This window comes from Leucopleurus acutus (assembly GCF_964270905.1).
Source record: "Leucopleurus acutus genome assembly, chromosome: 12".
NCBI classification, from domain to species: domain Eukaryota; kingdom Metazoa; phylum Chordata; class Mammalia; order Artiodactyla; family Delphinidae; genus Leucopleurus; species Leucopleurus acutus.
This window is the reverse complement of record NC_139154.1, coordinates 50,965,055-50,983,168: the sequence shown is the minus strand read 5'-3', so window position 1 is coordinate 50,983,168 and position 18,114 is coordinate 50,965,055. Positions and strand designations below refer to the sequence as shown.

The 18,114-nt window shown below is 40.5% G+C and overlaps 1 protein-coding gene across 2 annotated transcripts; it reads right to left on the bottom strand.

Annotated features, from left to right (window-relative positions):
* Positions 1-273: 273 nt before the first annotated feature.
* On the bottom strand, positions 274-16,779 carry YPEL5 (yippee like 5). Of its 2 annotated transcripts, none has more exons than XM_082851361.1 (3): positions 16,741-16,779; positions 3,628-3,792; positions 274-2,184 (listed from the first exon to the last, which is right to left on the bottom strand). In XM_082851361.1, the coding sequence occupies exons 1-3, from the start codon at positions 16,750-16,752 to the stop codon at positions 1,960-1,962; spliced, it is 402 nt and encodes a 133-aa protein (XP_082707487.1). In that variant the 5' UTR covers positions 16,753-16,779; the 3' UTR covers positions 274-1,959. The 2 variants fall into 2 exon arrangements, with proteins under 2 accessions (XP_082707487.1, XP_082707488.1); XM_082851362.1 differs by lacking the exon at positions 16,741-16,779 and adding an exon at positions 15,531-15,645.
* Between the last annotated feature and the right edge of the window lie 1,335 nt (positions 16,780-18,114).

Below are 18,114 nucleotides of genomic sequence, written 5' to 3'. Positions count from 1 at the left end.
GTTAACCTAGTGCTTTGACATTTTATTTGTTCATATATACTGAATTATAGGTGTCAGTGTCTGAGGCAAAAGTCATCTCAGAGAAGTTAATATTTGTAAATTCAGTATCTCCATGTGGAAATTAGGTAGAGTTACCTAAACCAGAATGTCACTTTATCACTGCCAACTGAAAAAGCTATAGCTACTCAAAGGTAAGATGTATGTGTTTATAGATAAAAACTAAGATGATTACTAGACAAGGATAGTGGAAAATAAGTAGCAGTTTTGCACCAATGCAAGACAAAATATACTTTATTGTGACAGCAAATGCACATAGTGCTATAGGTAAGGCATGCTACTAGGAATCTGCATATAATCAAAGGCTGGTATGGAAATGAATGGGAATCAGTGTTGTGTCTTAATGCATGGAGATTTAGTCCATGGTGAAGGAAAGAGAAGAATTTGTGTCCACATATCTCAAATGCAATATTATACACCTACCAAATCAGAGGCCTATGCCTCTAACCAAGAGCCCAAAGGCAAATAAGAGAAACTTAATCCTAACTGTACTCAGAAATCACATCTAGTATCAATAACAGAAAGATTTTGCTAACTAATTTGAGGCAAATTTCATCTCTAGACAAAGACCTAGAAATTGAGCAAACATCCATTCATTCATTTAGCCAATTTTAACGCCATTTATTCCACCAGAAATACTCGAATATCTAGAAATAGTTTGGATAGAGAAACATTTACATTTTAATACTTCATAATGTTGTAAATTTTGGGCTAAAATAACCCCCTGAGTCAAATTTGATCCCTTTCTATTTGAAGGGGCCAAGGAGAATTTCAATTTCAACAGCTAAACTTCTGAGGGAAGATCTGAGAAAATAATGCTAGAAGATCTAGTCCTTTGATGTAACTATCAGGCTCCACAGACTTGTCAAAATCAATGCAAAACTGAGGAGGATAGGTTGAAACACTTTGCAAAGCAGTAGTTTTAGATAGGCTGCTTCACTTCCCTCCTTTTAAAACAGATGCAGATGAAATGCTTTCTGCATGAATGCACACTGACATTCTGTTCAACTGTTTTCTAAATGCAATACTGTGGATTTAAACAGTATGCTTTAATTTAAACAAAGTAGAATCTTACACACAATTTAGCTTAAGAGATGAAAAGAAACACTACTATGAAAATTACTTATCAAATACTCTGCTCTTTTAAAAGGTGATTTTAAAAGCAACACAGGACCAAAAACATCCAACTATTACTTTATTTATATTACTATGCTTAAGTTACATGGAAAAGACAACCAAGCAGTTCTGCCCCATATCAGGAAAAGTTTCCAATCAACACCAATTATGTGGTGACAAGTAACTAGGAATGGTGACATCTTTGGGTCAAGACTGACAAGGAAGAATGGGCTCTGATGCTACGGTTCATCTCCAACAAGAATATGGCACAATGGCCAGCACAAGCCATACTAACACTGAACCTTTAGCGCTGGTCACAAATTCGGATCTCTTCTCTGAAGCTAGCAAATCAAGTGAAATAACTGGGTTTAAAAAAAAGTTTTAAAATGAAGCCCAAATAAATTTAAGAACCATGCTCTTGACACATTTTCCTTTCAAAATTTACATAAAACACTTTTTCACTCTAATGGTCCAGATATTTTTCCTCACATAGCCCACCATGTAGCTGCAGATAGACTATTCTGCCTCAAGATGTAAACATAGGGGAAAAAAAAATTAACGGCATCCGCATAATGTTCTCTCTACACACTGCTGTTGGATGGAAAATAGAAAATTTAAAAAAAAAAAAAAAGAAAGAAGGAAAGAAAGGTTCCATCATAGATTCTCACAACCTCTTGTTCCACAGTTCATGAATCCGACTCTGATGCTAAGGTGACAGTGTATGTAAGTAGATTTTTGTTTTCAGTGAAGAAGACCTGGGAAAAAGATGGATTTATCTCTTTTTCTTCAAGAGTTATCAGATGGTACATGCTCCTCAAAGCCCTCACTTTCTCGAACTAGCGCACGTTCTAGGATCACACGGCCTTCCTTATAACGCTGGCTGTCTTCAGTGGCAAACTCATAGATCCATCCCAGTTTGCTATTGCAGTTTTTGCAGCTCACATCTCGAACCATGTGGCGGCCAGTGAGCATGACCCGGTCTTGAACTTCACTGTACTGCAGGTTAACTACCTAAGAAACATGTGAAAACAAAATTGCAAAGCCATGTAAGTTATCTGCCAAAAATGGTACACAATATTTTTGTTGGTGCAAGAACAGCAACTTCAGAAAAACGAATAGCAGTTGTTACTTTAGTCAAACCTGCAATACACTTCCCAAGAGCTATTTTTACAAACTGCTGGGACAGGTAAGCATCTGTACTCAACTGGACATCTAATGTAATCATGCATTATTGTATTAGTCTAAGTCACACTATTATACACGTTAGTTACACTTCTGTGTTATAGTGAAGAGTCCTTAACTTGGAGTCATAAAACGTAGGTCTGGGTCCAACTGTTATAATTCACCACTCAATGATGAGTACAACTATGGCTACCAATGCAAAAGAACCTAGTACGCAACAGGTACCCCATAAAAAGAAATTTGGCAGATTTGTTTCTGAAATTACATTTTATCTATAAAGAGACTGGGGTAGATTGCAATACATAGTTTTCAAGTGGGTTCAGAGAATCTGTGAAGAATTTCCAATGATTCTTAACACCCAATAATCTTCTACACTTTACTTTTCTGTAAAGAACCCGATAGTAAATATTTTTGGCTTTGACGGCTATATAGTCTTTGTTATAGCTATTTAGCTCTGCTGTTGTAGCACAAAAGCAACCATAGATAATACATAGAAGAATAAATATGGTTGTGCTTCATTAAACTGTACTTACAAAAACAGGCAGCTGGCCTGCCATGGTGTGCCAATCCCTGCTCTATACCGAAATAAAGAGCAAGGGGTATATATGCTATCAATTCTTTGAGAGAAAAAACTTATTTCTAAGTGGAACAGGGGAGTGTCCACTGGAGAGGTTTAAGTTGAACTTCTAAGAACAGGACCTTGGACTAGGTCTGTTCCTTAGCGTAAAGTATTTGGAAATTCAAGTTTGCTGGTACACATTAGATTCCAGGAGGCAGAATCACATCAACCAATTTCAAAGCCAGCCAGAAATTAGAGAAGGAGGCAGACTATACACTAATGTGTAAGTCAGGAAGCGCTCTTCCTGTTAGCAAACCTCTTAGCCAAATCATAATCAGAAGGATGAGTGGGTAGGCATAAGTTAAAGCAAGGGAAGTTGGTTAGATGATCCTTATTCACTTGCACTGTCAAACTATGACAGCTTAATGCAGCTACCTCTCTATAAGGATAAATCCGTGATATGGGGGTATCTTGGCCCCTTCAATAGTCTGTGAAGTAACTACCAAATTCTTACACTGAATGTCTTCTGAAGCAACGGAGACCACCCTTCTTATTATAATACAATCTTTAAACTCTCAACAATCAGTTCTATAGAGCACAGCTCTCATTCTGACTCTTCCTGGCATCTCCATGCTCTGAGGGGTATTCTGGTACTGCTATCAAATATATCCACTGAACCCACTTAGGAAATGAAACTGGTTTTCCCCACCAACCTTGTTAAAAAGAAATGCTCTGCCAGTGGCGCCTGTGAATCGAGTGGAGATGAGTTCTGAGCGGTTGGTCAGGATCGTATCGCAGTTTGCACAGGAAAACAGACGGGTACCACCAATATGATCAAGGAAAATCCTGCCCATTTTTATAGCTGAAGTTCTAAAAACCTAGGAGCAAATGGAAAAGGACAAGAAACACATTATGATTTTTTGAAAAAATTTGTTAGTACCTACTTGGTGGTGTCATAGAGCACCATTTATATACACATGTGATCTCTTTATAGTACTTAATACGTGAAATAGCTGACTCTGAACAAAAGGATCCGAAGTTCACACACTGAGGAAACAAATAGGCATACCCAAACTAAGAACATTTTAGAAGCAGTAAGTCAAGGAAGTAAACATGCTTAGGAAAGCCAAAGAATGGTATCACTTCTCTTTTGATCGGTATGAAAAAAACAGGAAGACAGTGGAATATCAAACTGAATGATGAGAAGCACAAGCAGAGAGGTGAGAAAAGAGGTTTAGCACAGGGTTAAGTATACATTCTGAGTATGTGTAATTTGAGAAAAGACTTGTGGGATGAGAGTGGGATGATCAGATAAGAGTAGAAAAAGGGGCGATCAGAAAACAAGAGGGTAGTCTGGTTCGAGAGCATGGGGGGCCTGGCTCTCTGGTCATCAGGTGCGTCAACAACCACGAAGGGGTGATGGCACTAACAGTAGTTAAGTTTGAGTCTGTGGAGCACTGTACTAGGATGCTTTACTTATTTCAAAATCATCACGACAACTCTGTGAAGTTATCGCCCCCATTTCAAAGATTACCCAAGGTTACTAACTGGTCAAAGGTTACACAGCTTTCAAGTACAGAAAATCGTGACGGGAATATGGCTCACCCAAGTCAAAGCCAAAATTTTTCCATTACTCTAACACAAGAAGAGGACACACAAGATGGTCTAGGCTGGCATAAGGCTAGGAAAACAAGAACAGAGAAGAAGGGAAAGATGAGCCGTCGTTATATAGCTTACTATTTTTAAGAAATCCTTCCAATTCAACAAATCACAGAAGTTCTGAAACATTGCAAAAAATCTCTGAATCCAACTTCTGAAACAAGGATAATCACACTCCAATATTTTAAAACTTAGGAGAGTTAATATATGCAACTTCTTAAATTCACTGCAATTAATCCCCTAAAACAGTATTTTTAAGATCTAGACATAGTCAAGAATACACTATAGCTTTTCATTTTAAAAAGCATTTATTCCTGCGTGATCAGCTCCTATGTTTTAAATATTTAACATTATATGTCTTTAAAATGGCACGCAGAGCTAACACAGCTACCACTATGGAAAAGTAAAATCTAGAAGCCATGTGTAATCCACTGTCATCTTAAACTTGGGGAAATTCCATTACAAATTAAAAATTCCATTCCTTCTAACATCTGTCAACTTCCTCAGCCATTAGGCAGTTCTAATGTCATCAGAAATGTCATTATCACAAAGATAATTATGACTCCCATTACACATTATGATACGGGAGTTTAATAAAGAATGAAAAACAAATAGTGACTATAATTATAATGTATAGCTTGTAAAAGGAAAGCCAGTGCACTAACAAAAGTGTCAATGAGTAAATCCTGGGTAAAAACACAAGACTTATGAAATGACATTTAGCTTTCTGATTGTATTTCTGCAAAACGACAACAGAAGGTAAGACTTGCTGTCTATTGTTTCAGTCTCTAGGATAGCATTACTTTTCCCAGATGCCTAAGAACACATTATTTGTTATGCAAAGGTCAAAGGCTGCAAATCTAAGGCCTGCTGGCTGAGTTCATTTGGTGGCAGAGGGATACAGCAGTGAACAAAACAACCCTTCCCTCACAAAACACTAGTGGACATGTTTAATCTGGAGCACAGTTTTTTACTTTTAATAAAAAACCGCTGAGAATCACTTAAAATTTGAGAGATTTCATTAAGAGCCTGTATTGGGCCTTTAAAAAAAACAAAAAACAATGGGGAGAGCTGGCAACACAGGGCATATATTCTCATAGGGCAACAACTGGCTAGAGGTGAGTGGTGGCTGCGACTCCCCCAGCTAGGCCATTTCATTTGCTTTGTGTCCATTCTGTGCCACAAAATTACTTCACCTGTTAAGACATTTGAGTTTATGACTCTTGATATAAATTAAGCATTCAACGACCCTGTGAGTAGTTGATTTTGGTCATCTTTCTTAATACCGGTCATTTAGAGAAAGGAATCAACAGCAGGGTTTTATAGTCTCACCTCTGAAGACATAGTCCTCAGAATCTATATTTCTCTGAAAACTAGTATTTGTGCAGTAATTTAGCCTCCAGCTTGGGCTTCTGGGAACTGTTACTTTCAAGCCAATTTTCCTTCAAACTTTTAAATACAATATTCATCTTGTAAGTTATTTCAACCATAATGCAAGAATAACTATATATTTTTGAATTGACTGTGACAGATACAATACTATTGAGGAAAATGTTCAGAACTTCAAAATGAACTCTCCCGATACCTTCTACCTACATCTCTATCTTTGGTTCAGTATTACAACATTAACTGTGGCCATCTGCTTGCTACTGGATACATGCAAACTATTTCTAAATGGGGTAAATAGATTTAACATGCCTTCTCTTCCCTGCTTCAAATTCAGACTATTTTTAACTTTTACCCAGCTATTTTTTACTGGATTCAGTTACATGATTCATTACCAAGACTAAAAATATCTGTACAGAATCACTATTCCCAGTTGCAGTTGCCATTTGGAGAGTTCTATATATGTATATAAAACTGTAAAATGTAGTTCTAATTTGCCAAAAGAGAGAAGCCTGAATGCCATGGAATCCAGCAGAAGCAAGCAAAACACCACTTGCTGTTGAAGGTCTCTGGGACATAGAAAAACCTTCGCAGGCCATTGGGTCCCAGGTGTTAGGCTTTAGCTTCGCTGGGCTAGGAGTGCAACCTAGTGCTCACTTCCCCTGCGCACATTCGGGAGGACTGACGTCAAGCAGACTGCCACTTCATTACAGAAGGGGGAAGGTCATTAAAAAGCTAAAACATAACACCTGAATCAGGTTTCTCTGGACCTGGACAATATATTGAACTCTCTCTTAGACTTAATAATATGGGACACTGCATTTGGTACTTTACATATCACATTTAATCTTGACAATTTCTAAAGTAGATATTATCCTAATTTTGCAGAGGAAGAAATAAAGACTGTGACTTTATGAAACCACCCAAACTGGGATGTGAACTAAATTCTGCTCCAGTTCTTTTCACCCCACTTACTCTCTAGTGACCAGAAGAGACAGCCAGATTCAGTCCTTCTCCCTCAGATTTATCATGCACCCCTCCTGTCTCCATGCTGAACCTGCTATATTCCCTAACTTTGTTGATGGCAACTCCAATCACTCTCCTAAACTAGAAACCCTGGCAACTTCTTTAAGAAACTGCAAAATTGACAATACCTCCGCGATCGCTTTTCGAGGTCTTTCCTCCCCCTCCCTCATCAATGTCTTAGTTCAAATTCTCATCACTTCTAGATAAACCTCTTGTGGTCAGGGAGTGTGCATTAGTAAATGCAATATACATTCACAGGTGCCACTACATTTATGCTAAATTAGATAGTGCTACAAAAGGTACTTCAGCCTTACTTACAAAAGACATGGACTTCAGCCACCCCTTTCTAAGAGCTTATACAGACCACTCCTCTACAAACTTTGAAACTTTTTATCTGACAGGATAGAATATAGCTGATTCTTTAAAAACAATTTTCTTAAAGGAATAATGTACATAACATAAAATTTGGCCATTGTAAGTGTACAAATGAATGACTTTTAGTAAATTTACAAAGTTGTGCTACCATCACCACAAACCCTTTAGCTTTAGAATATTTCCATCACCTCCCCCAAATCCCCACAAACCCTTCTTCAGTCAATCTCCAGCCACAGGCAACCAATGATCTACCTTCTGACTGTTTTTACATCTAAATTATTTCCCAGATATGCTAATCACCTTGCTTGGATTTAGAAGAGTACCAAATATCTTCAGTCACATATCTCTAAAATATTTTAAGAATGAATTGCTTTCACAGATGACTAATGTTCTCTGTATTGATTCTGGGGGCACTTACTGTGTCCCTAAGTAATAAAATGTGTGTTATGGTATCAGTGTTGAAGTTCAAGTTTATAACCAAAATTAGCACCAAACTCATCATTAATTAAAGCTTTAAGATGCTCTCTTCCTTTTTAGCATTTCAAGCAAAAAAGAATCTAATAATCTTAATTTTTATAAGTGCCATTCCCCAAATAATTTAATAAATAAGGTCTCTTGGGTACTAGATTTTCTTTGCTGTAGGTTATTAAAACCTTAAAAGGTGGAAGTAAGAAAATTATCAAATTTGAGTGTTTAACTGGAAGCCTAACATCAGTTCATTTGAAATTACTGTAAACAGTGAGGTGTCAGGTTGAAAATATAAGTGAAAATCACACATGATATGTTGATATTTTAGTAATTGATTTCAATTTCCTCCCTCTTCAATAAATAGCATTTAGCTACCTAGAATTTTCAATTTCTATTTTAATAGGAGACTCCAGTGAAGCAATACATTAAGACCTTTACCTTTTTACAGTTTTTTAAATTTATAGGATTTATAGAATCTAAGAGAAAAAATAGTTTTTCTCTTTCAGAAATCCATGAAAGACAGTCTCCAGGAATGTATTATTTTAAAAATTAAGACATTATGGACTATATAATTTCCAGGTCAATAAAACAATTTTCTAAAAAAAGGTTTTTTGATTTAGTTTTTTAGAGCAGTTTTAGGTCCACAGCAGTAAGATAAGGCAGAGATTTTCCACATGCTCCCTGCCCCAACAAATGCATACCCTCCCTCATTATCAACATCCTTCACCAGAGTGGTACATTTGTGACAACTAATGAACCTATAATGACACATCATAACCACCCAAAGTCCATAGTTTTTTAGGGATCACTCTCAGTGTTGTACATCTTATGGGTTTAAACAAATGTATAATGACATATATCCATCATTATGTTATCACTGTTTTAAAAATTCTCTGGGCTCTATTCATCCCTCCCTCTACCACCAACCCCTGATCTTCTTACCTCTCCATAGTTCTTCCTTTTCCAGAATGTCATACAGTTGGAATCATACAGTATATAGTCTTTCCAGATTGGCTTCTTTTTCTTACCAATATGTACTTAAGGTTCCTCCAAGTCTTTCCATGGCTTCATGGCTCATTTCTTTTCAGTGTTGAATACTATTCAACTGTCTGGATGTACCAGTGTATTTATCCATTCACCTACTGAAGGACACTATGGTTGCTTCAAAGTTTTGACAATTATTGACTAAAGCTGCTATATATATCCCCATGCAGGTTTTTGTGTGGACATAAGTTTTCCATTGGGTAAACGTCGAAGAGTGTCACTGCTGGATTATATGGTACGTTTAGTTTTTTAAGAAACCACCACACTGTCTTCCAAAGTGGCTGTACCATTTTGCATTCCCACTAGGAATGAATGAGCTCTACAACCTCACCAGCATTTTGTGGCGTCAGTATTCTGGATTTTGGCCATTCTAATAGGTGTGTAGTGGCATCCCACTGTTTTAACTTACATTTCCCTGATGACATATGATGTGGAGCATCTTTTCATGTGCTATTTGCCATCTGTGTATGTTCTTTGGTGAAGCATCTGTTAAGGTCCTTGGCGCAGTTTTTTTTTTTTTTTTTTTTTTTTTTTTTTTTTTGCTGTACATGGGCCTCTCACTGTTGTGGCCTCTCCCGTTGCGGAGCACAGGCTCCAGACACGCAGGCTCAGCGGCCATGGCTCACGGGCCCAGCCGCTCCTCGGCATGTGGGATCTTCCCGGACCAGGGCACAAACCCGTGTCCCCTGCATCGGCAGGCAGACTCTCAACCACTGCGCCACCAGGGAAGCCCTTGGCCCAGTTTTTAATTGGGTTGTTTTGTTACTGTTGAGTTTTAAGAGTCCTTTGTATATTTTGGGTAACAGTCCTTTATCAGATATGTCTTTTGCAAATATTTCTTTCAGTCTGTGGCTTGTCTTTTCATTCTCTTAACATTGCCTTCCACAGAGCAGACTTTTTCATATTAATGAAGTCCAGCTTGTCAATTATCTATTTTCATGGGTCATGCCTTTGGTGTTGTATTTAAAAAGTCATTGCCATTCTCAAGGTCATCTAGGTTTTCTCCTATATTATCTTCTAAGAGTTCTATAGTTTTGCATTTTACATTTAGGTCTGTGATCCACTTTTGAGTTAATTTTTGTGAGTGGGGGTGTAAGGTCTGTGTCTAGATTCACTTTTTTGCATGTGAATGTCCAGTTGTTCCAGCACATTTAAGGTTATCTTTGCTCCACTGTACTGCCTTTGGTCCTCTGTTAAAGATCAGTTGACCACATTTATGTGGACCTATTTCTGGGCTCTCTATTCTAGTCCACTGATCTATTTGTCTATTCTTTCACCAATACCATACTGTCTTGATTACTGTAGATATATATTAAGTCTTGAAGTTGGGTAGTGTCAGTCTTCTGACTTTATTCTCCTCCTTCAATACTGTGTTGGCTATTCTGGGTCTTTTGCCTCTTTATAGAAACTTTAGAAAAAATTTGTTAATATTCACAAAGTAACTTGTTCGAATTTTGACTGAGACTGCATTGAATCTACAGAACAAGTTGAGAAGAAATGACATCTTGACAACATTGAGTATTCCTATCCATGAACACGGAATCTCTCTCCATTCATTTGGTTCTTGTTGATTTCATTCATCAGAGTTTTGTATTTTTCCTCATATAGATCGTATACACATTGTTAGATTTGTACCTAAGTATTTCTTTGGCGGGGGCGGGCGTGCTAATGTAAATGGTACTGTGTTAATTTCAAATTCCACTTGTTCACCACTGGAACTGATTTATACACACCACACACACATACACACTAACAAATATCCTGTTCATTAGTCTGGTTCATTGCTGAATATATTCTTTAAAAGCAGGGGTCAGCAAACGAAGATCTACAGACAAAATTCAGCTCACCACCTATTTTCATATGACCCAAAAGCTAAGAATGCTTTTTACACTTTAAAATGGTTGGGAAAAAAACACTGAAAGAATATTTTGTGACATGAAAATTACATGAAATTCAAATCTCAGTGACCATAAATAAAGTTTTATTGGGACAGAGCCATACCCATTTGTTTATACTTAGCTGCTCTCTCACTACAATGGCAGAATTTGAGTATTTGCTACTTAAACCTTATGGGCTGCAAAGTTCACAATATTCACTATCTGGCCCTTGACAGAAAGTGTGCTGACCCTTGCTGAAAAAACTGTTTGGAGAGCAGAAGAGCTTTTCATTTAAAAAGCAGACAGTCTTTCTCAGAAAAAAAGGAAACTTGATTGGCATTCAGGTTTAAGGATCAACAGGAGTATCCAACAAAATCAATTTAATCCCACTCCCCTCTTCTTCATGGATTTTCTAACTAAAGTCCTTAACTTTCTGTAGTAAATTCAGCATGTTGAAGATCAACAATACAAAGATTATAAAAATAGATAGTATACCCAGCTGCTGCCTCCTTCTCTCTCCACCCCTAGGATTTAAACAATGTAGCTCAAATACTTGAACTCAGGGTTCAAATCTCAGCTCTGCCGCTTAAAAGTTGCATAAACTTTGGGTAAGGTATCCTCACCTCAGTTTCTTCATCTATAAAACGGTGACAGCAGTACCCATCTCTGAGTTGTGAAAATTAAATGGCGATAATACATTTTGAGAACAGTGCCTGGCACACAATAAATGCTAAATAAAGATAAATCTAGTAAAATTAGATTATCTTCTTCAACATTCTCCACCTGAACTTCCCCCTCCAATTACAGATGAAGAAAGCAAGGCTCAGAAAGGATATGAAACAAACAATATTAACTGGCTTCATTTCCTGTTAATCACTGCAAAGCTAAGTGACCAGGTGACAGAAATTACATGCAGGAGGAAAGTTAGAAACCTTGTGAAGCATCTCAAATTCTCAGTATCATAATTCTAGGTCTTAAAATAGGCACTTGCCCTCCCTGTAACTAATAATCCAGTTGGGACTCAACCCTGGCAAGTAGAATTCACAGGAGGAAGAATCACACTTCCCAGCCCTAAAAATACCAGGGAGGCATCTCTAAGAACCCTCTGGTGGGAAAACACCCAATCCACAGATAGACTTCTCCTTTGTAAAAGAATTATTTCCTCAGGGCATTTCCACAGACCACAAAACACACACTCCACCCAACTCTAGCTATCATTGGACAGGTAAGAGGGGTTTTTCCACTGCACTAGGAGGTGGTGGGCAAATACAAGACACAAAAACTCTCTCCTGCAGGGAACTGAGTGTGCAGGAGCCTCGTGCAGAAAGGGTTAAAGGAATCTGCCCTTCCAGGAAAGGCTGTGTTTTGCAATGGTTTGGCTAAAATGGAAACATGCGGGAGCAAGCTTGTATATCTGGTTTTCAGTCTCTTCCCTCTCCAAAAAGGGAAGGAACAAAACTCAAAGGACTTTTAACAGTGCTGGACTGATTACTATAATTAGCATCTAACTCTACTGTTATCTCATCAACTATTTCATACCAATTTGTGATGAAGTTCTATTGAAAACCTACAAGAGAAAATAATAAATTTAGTTTGATCCACAAAACCAATTTTCCAATTTTTTTTTTTTTTTTACAAAATGTTCACCAAGCCAAGGTTTCAGTGACACAAGAAAGCTATGCTTTCCTCTTGTTCTCTTGCAATAACTGACCAGTTTACTTTGCTGTTTCAAATGATGTTCTGGTTGTGGAATCAGGTCTTCAATTTTTTTTTTTTTTTTTTGCAGTAAGCGGGCCTCTCACTGTTGCGGCCTCTCCCGTTGCGGAGCACAGGCTCCGGACGCGCAGGCTCAGCAGCCATGACTCACGGGCCCAGCCGCTCTGCAGCATGTGGGATCTTCCCGGACTGGGGCACGAACCTGTGTCCCCTGCATCGGCAGGTGGACTCTCAACCACTGCGCGCCACCAGGGAAGCCCTCAGATCTTCATTTGACAGTAACTTTTATATTTTTGTTCTTGCCTGCTAATAATGCCTTTGTTGTTGTTAAATGTTTTCCAAGTTCACTGTTTCTATAATTCTTATTGTTCAGTCATCTCCAGAAAATAAGACTAGTCATGTAACTCAGTGAGTCAGCTAAACAATCTGAGTCGGTAATCGCCCCAAAACAGTTTTTGGCAAGACAAATTCAAGATCTCTCATTTGCTGTGATGCAATACCATGAGTCAAAAAAGCCTCTAACTGGATGGACTGGAGTACAATTTAACTCTCTGGTTTCCTGATTCAGGTGTCAAGTAGCAAGTTTCATGTCACACCTAAGGTTCAGTTCCTACACCACCAAGACATTACTACACAGGATTATCAGAGAAACTGATATTGGTTTATATGGCCATTTAGGCACTATGAAACCTAAAGTGATAATCTGGGCAGGATTATACTTAGTAGGACTATCTTCACATCTTAATATTTAGGATTAGCCTCATGTCTCATGGACTGTTTTTTTGGAGGGTAGTAGCTAATTTAATATCGTTTTTAGACTTAATTTTGGCCTTATTTCCCTTCCTTTTTAATTTTCTAAACCTTTTTTTCTTTCCTACCACTTAAATAGAGCAAAAGAAAAGGCAACTAAGTCTAGGGAAAGGTCCTCAATGATCCAGCCAGATTATTTTAGAAGCAGCAACATGTATTTTACATGTTAAAATCCAATTTAGTGTCCCTGTATAGAGTTAAATAACTTACTTAAGCACATTTCATCAACACCCTCTCCTATAGATAAGATGGCTGCCAGAAATAAACTTAAAAAAGAAAAAAAAAAAAGCCAAACAGTAAGCCTGTATTGGGCACTGAGCTGGGTGAGAATGTGATAAAGGCAGACATTGGTTCTTTCCAAGGAGCATAACATTTTACCTGGTATTCCAGTACAAAGCCAGAAAGATAATGGCATATGTGGAAAATACTTTGTGTGCCAAATTCCACAAGCTCTACCTTCTCACTATCCATAAAGGCTCTGGGCCTCTTTTTTTCCTCCTAGGCCTCTGTTTGCCCAATAGCATCCCAAAGCCTCTTCATTTTCTAGGTCTAATTAATATCAATCCACTCTAGGATGCTTCACTCTTCTCACTGCCCCATTTTTGAACTTCTACAACGTCATTTCATAACTTACTAATATTTAACTGCGTACTGTTACCCAATTTCATTTGCCTATGCCTTTTTACTAAAAACTGTGCGTTTCTAGAGAAAAGATCGTAAATTATTTGCAATTTCCTTCTTACCTAACATAGCGCGAGTATGCAATAAACTTTTAGGGAAAGATTCCACCAAGACGCTTCACATCTGGCACAAATATGTACCCTGGACACACTTCATGCATTTTTGTTCGTCTTTTGTTGGAACACAGCTGCAACACTGCATATGCAATTGTGCAAGATTAGCTAATACCCTATTACCCCCAGTTACTTCAGCAGCAAGTCTAATTTCCCCAAAACACAAGGTTAGCCTGAGGTTACTTCAGGTTTTCCATCTGTCAAGGAGATCTGAAATAAAAATCCTCAGATTACCAACAGGGCTCTGTAAACAGAAAAAATTTAAAAATAAATGAGCTGTACACCTTCCCAGACTCTCCGCGCAAGGGGAGATTAATCGGTGTCGGGATTAAACAGATCTTTGTAGTATTCCAATTTTCCAACTCCCGCTGTCCGGAATACTCATTGTCCTACCTACGAGTGCAGAATAAAGGGGTGACCAGGGCGCGCATACGCCCCACCGACAAGGAAAGCAAGGATGCTGTTCGCCGTGGGGCAGCAGGCGGCCGCGCGACACCCCGCGCCGGTGAGCACCGCCGCAGCCACCCACGCCCCGCGGCCCAGGCTAGCCCCAGCTGATTGCAGGCACGTGACGCCGCGGGCCAATCGGGAGGGGCCGGGGCCCGAGCGCGGCGCGGCCGGGCCTCCTCCGGCACAACAAACACGGGCCGGAAACAGCTGAGCGGGCGGCCCCGCGGCCCCGGCCGCCCGACGGCCGCCCAGCAGTTGCGCCACGCCCTCCGTCAAGCGTACCCCTCCCTCGGCCCGGGGATCTCCTGGGGTGCAAGAAGGCAGGGTGGCGGGCATCCAGCCTTTGGGGGGCAGCAAACAAAAGCCAACGCCGACCCCCGCTCATGGCCAGTGCCAACCGAAAGGGGATGTGGCCCCTTTGAAGGACAGGCCACGCCGTGGCGTTATTAACGCCGCACATCTCGGAGTCGAGTTCGGACTTCACCTCGGGGCCGTGGGCGCAGGGCCCGGCGGAGACCGCGGCGGCGCGGAGTCCGGGGCGCGCCCCCGACACTGCGGCGGGGACGCGGCCCGTGGGGGCGGGGCAGCCCAGGCGACGGGGTCGCTGGCCAAACTGCCCGCGGAGGGGCGCCGGAAGCCCCGGCCGCGACGAGCAGGGCCTTAGAGGCTGCGCCGGGGCGGGAGGGCGCGGGCGCCGAGATGGAGGTCGCGTCCGTTGCGGTTGCGCCGGTTGCCCCGGTTGCGCGGCGGGGGCGGGCTGACGGCGGCCGCCGCGCCTGGGCCTCACAAAGAGGAAACAGGCCAGCTCGTCAGCCCGCAGCCCCGGCACCGGAGCCCGCCCAGAGGGGCGGGGGTCGGCCGCGCTGGGACCCCGGAGGGAGCGCGGGGAGGAAAAGGCACTTCCTGCCTGGGCCTCCCCGGGCCGATCCCGAGTGTTTCGAAGCCGCTGACCCGGAGGGGCGCCTCAGCCCCCCTCAGGCCCCGAATCCAGCCCCCGACCGCCGCACTCACCCCGAGCGGCTGTAAGATCCACGGCCGCCAGCGGCTCTTCGGTCCTCAGCTGAAATGAAGCCCCCTCAGCCAGCGGAGTCTCCAGGTTTAGTCAGGCCCTGGCCTTGGCCCCGCCTCTCCCTGGTTGGGCCTCAGCGTCAATCACCCGGCGTAGCCCCGCCCCTCGAACAGTCGGCTCTCCCGGTTGGCCCAGAACGCCCATCATTTCTAGACCCCGCCCTCTCCCTGGCACCCTGCCCTTTCCGCTGGGCCCCGCCCCTTCTCTGGCTCACCCTCCCCCACTCCCGATCCCCTTTGCGTCGCGGCCCGCCCCTCCCAGAAGCCGCAGACCCAGGGCAATCTCCCTGCAGCTCGCCCCGCCCCTGACCCAACGCCCGGGACTCGGACAGCCAATCAAAGAGGCTAACTCTGCCCCCTCTCCAGACGCAGCCAATGTGGAGAGACCTGAGATCCACCCCCTTCCCAGCTGAGAGCACACAACACAGCGTCCACGTGAGTCAGCTTCTTAAAGGAGACTGCCCGGCCTTTCTAATTGCTGCAGCTGAGAGACATTGCGCGTTATCAGCGTCACCAGGTGGTGGCTAGGGCCTAGTTTCCTGAGACCCAGTGATGAAAACAACAGGCAGTTTTTCTAGGTAAAGCAGGTGCCTGGATAGTTTAAATGCACCGTGTAATTAATTTCTTTGAGATTGTTTACTCTTGCCCCTCCTTACAGTAGGCCACCTTTTATTTACAAACCCCAAACCCTTTGAGTCTGGGCATATAGGAACAACTGGAGAAAGCATTTTTCAGGTGTGGCCGAACTTTATTTACAACTGCCTGAGTTCTTTCTTGGTAGTGGAAGTATTTATCAAAAAGATGAGAAAATTCAGAGTCTTATACATGAAGATTTTTTTGCCTCAGAGAGTCTGAGATTTGTTTGTTGAAAAGGGTAGCTATTCCCTTAATCCTCATCAACGCTTAAAATGGAAGATTTTGCGTCTCATTAAATTAGAATTTCCCAGGTAATTACATTAATGGTCTTTGGATTAATGGATAAAGTAGAAATGTTTGACGATAAAGTAGAAATGTTTGACGATGCCTCTTTCTCAGGTAAAAAATAAAGACTAACATTTGAGACTAACCTGCAAGGTGCTTAAAGCTGTCTTTAGTGGGATAGAGGTTTCGGAGCAAATCGTAGCATTTGACTCCTCACCAACCCCAAACTCACCAGTATTTTCATTCAGGGCAGATAAAAACCTGGATTATCTTTTGATCAGCGAGTTTTCCAAGAGATGAGGAAATTTAAAACTTTTTAAAAGTTTTTTTTCTCATTATTCATTTGTTTTTACTTAGTTTTAATTACAAAATCAATACATGTTCACTGTAGGAAGGTCATACAGTCTCATTTCATAACAGAGACTGTCCTCTGCTTACAGCTTCATGTGTTTTTTCCTATTCTTCCTGAAAGGAACGTGCATCTCTTATTCCTCAATTTGCTTTTTTCACGCAATATGTTATGGCCATCCTTCCATGTCAAATATACCTTTTATCTACAAATTTACCTTTGTCTCCATAGTTTTTTATAATAGGACTTCATCTTTTATTAAACATTACTTTTTCTACTAACAGACATGAGGTTGCCTTCAATCTTTTGCTATTAAAAATATATTTTTTAGAAACTTGTATTCGTTAATAAAATATTGGTCAAATATTTCTGAATATAATCGTTTGAAAAGGGCATACAATGCCTAAACCCCAAGGAATGAGTTTTTCTCAAAGTGAACACTTTAAGTACCAGCAAAAAACAATGGGAAAGATATTTATTCATTTAACAAATACATATAAAGCACTTACTGTTCCAAGTGCTTTAAAATTATTAACTCACTTTTCATAATAACCCAGTGAGGTAAGTACTGCTATCATTCCCATTTTACAGCTAAATAAACAGAGGCATATTGATTAAATAACTTGTCCAAGATCACCCAATAGAGGTATTGAATACAACATTTGTAAACTTGTAAAAGAATGATTAAAACCATATTTTAGAAAGATAAATCTAGGTGTTGGTGTTGTGCAGAGTTAGGATCCACATATGAGGAAAGGTGGGCAGATAGGAATGGAATGGAAGGGGTAGGTTTAACATTAACAAGAATGGCTATACAGAACTGACTGATTGTATGTAGGTGGACTAAGAAGAGAGAATTTTCAAAGATAAACCAGAGGTTTTATCCTAGGTGATTGGTAGGGTGATGACTTCCTATTGCTAGGTATAGGGTGGTTGAGAAAGTTGATTTGGGGTGAAAGCTGATGGGTCTGGGATGATGGTGGCATGCCCATTAGAAATAAAGAATTTACTGTTGAAGATAACAAATATGGAAGAGAAATAAAAAGAAAGTTTGAGAGATTTGATATTTTATCTTGTTTGATTTGTGTTATACCTATTAATTTAATTTGGAATAAATTTGCACTTTATAATATTGAGACTTTCCCACCAAGAATATGGTATGTTTCTCCATTTATTCAAGTGTTCTTTTATGTCTTCCAGTGAAATGTCATGATATATCTGTCTTCCTTTAGGTTGCTTCTATCTTCTTAGAGTTAT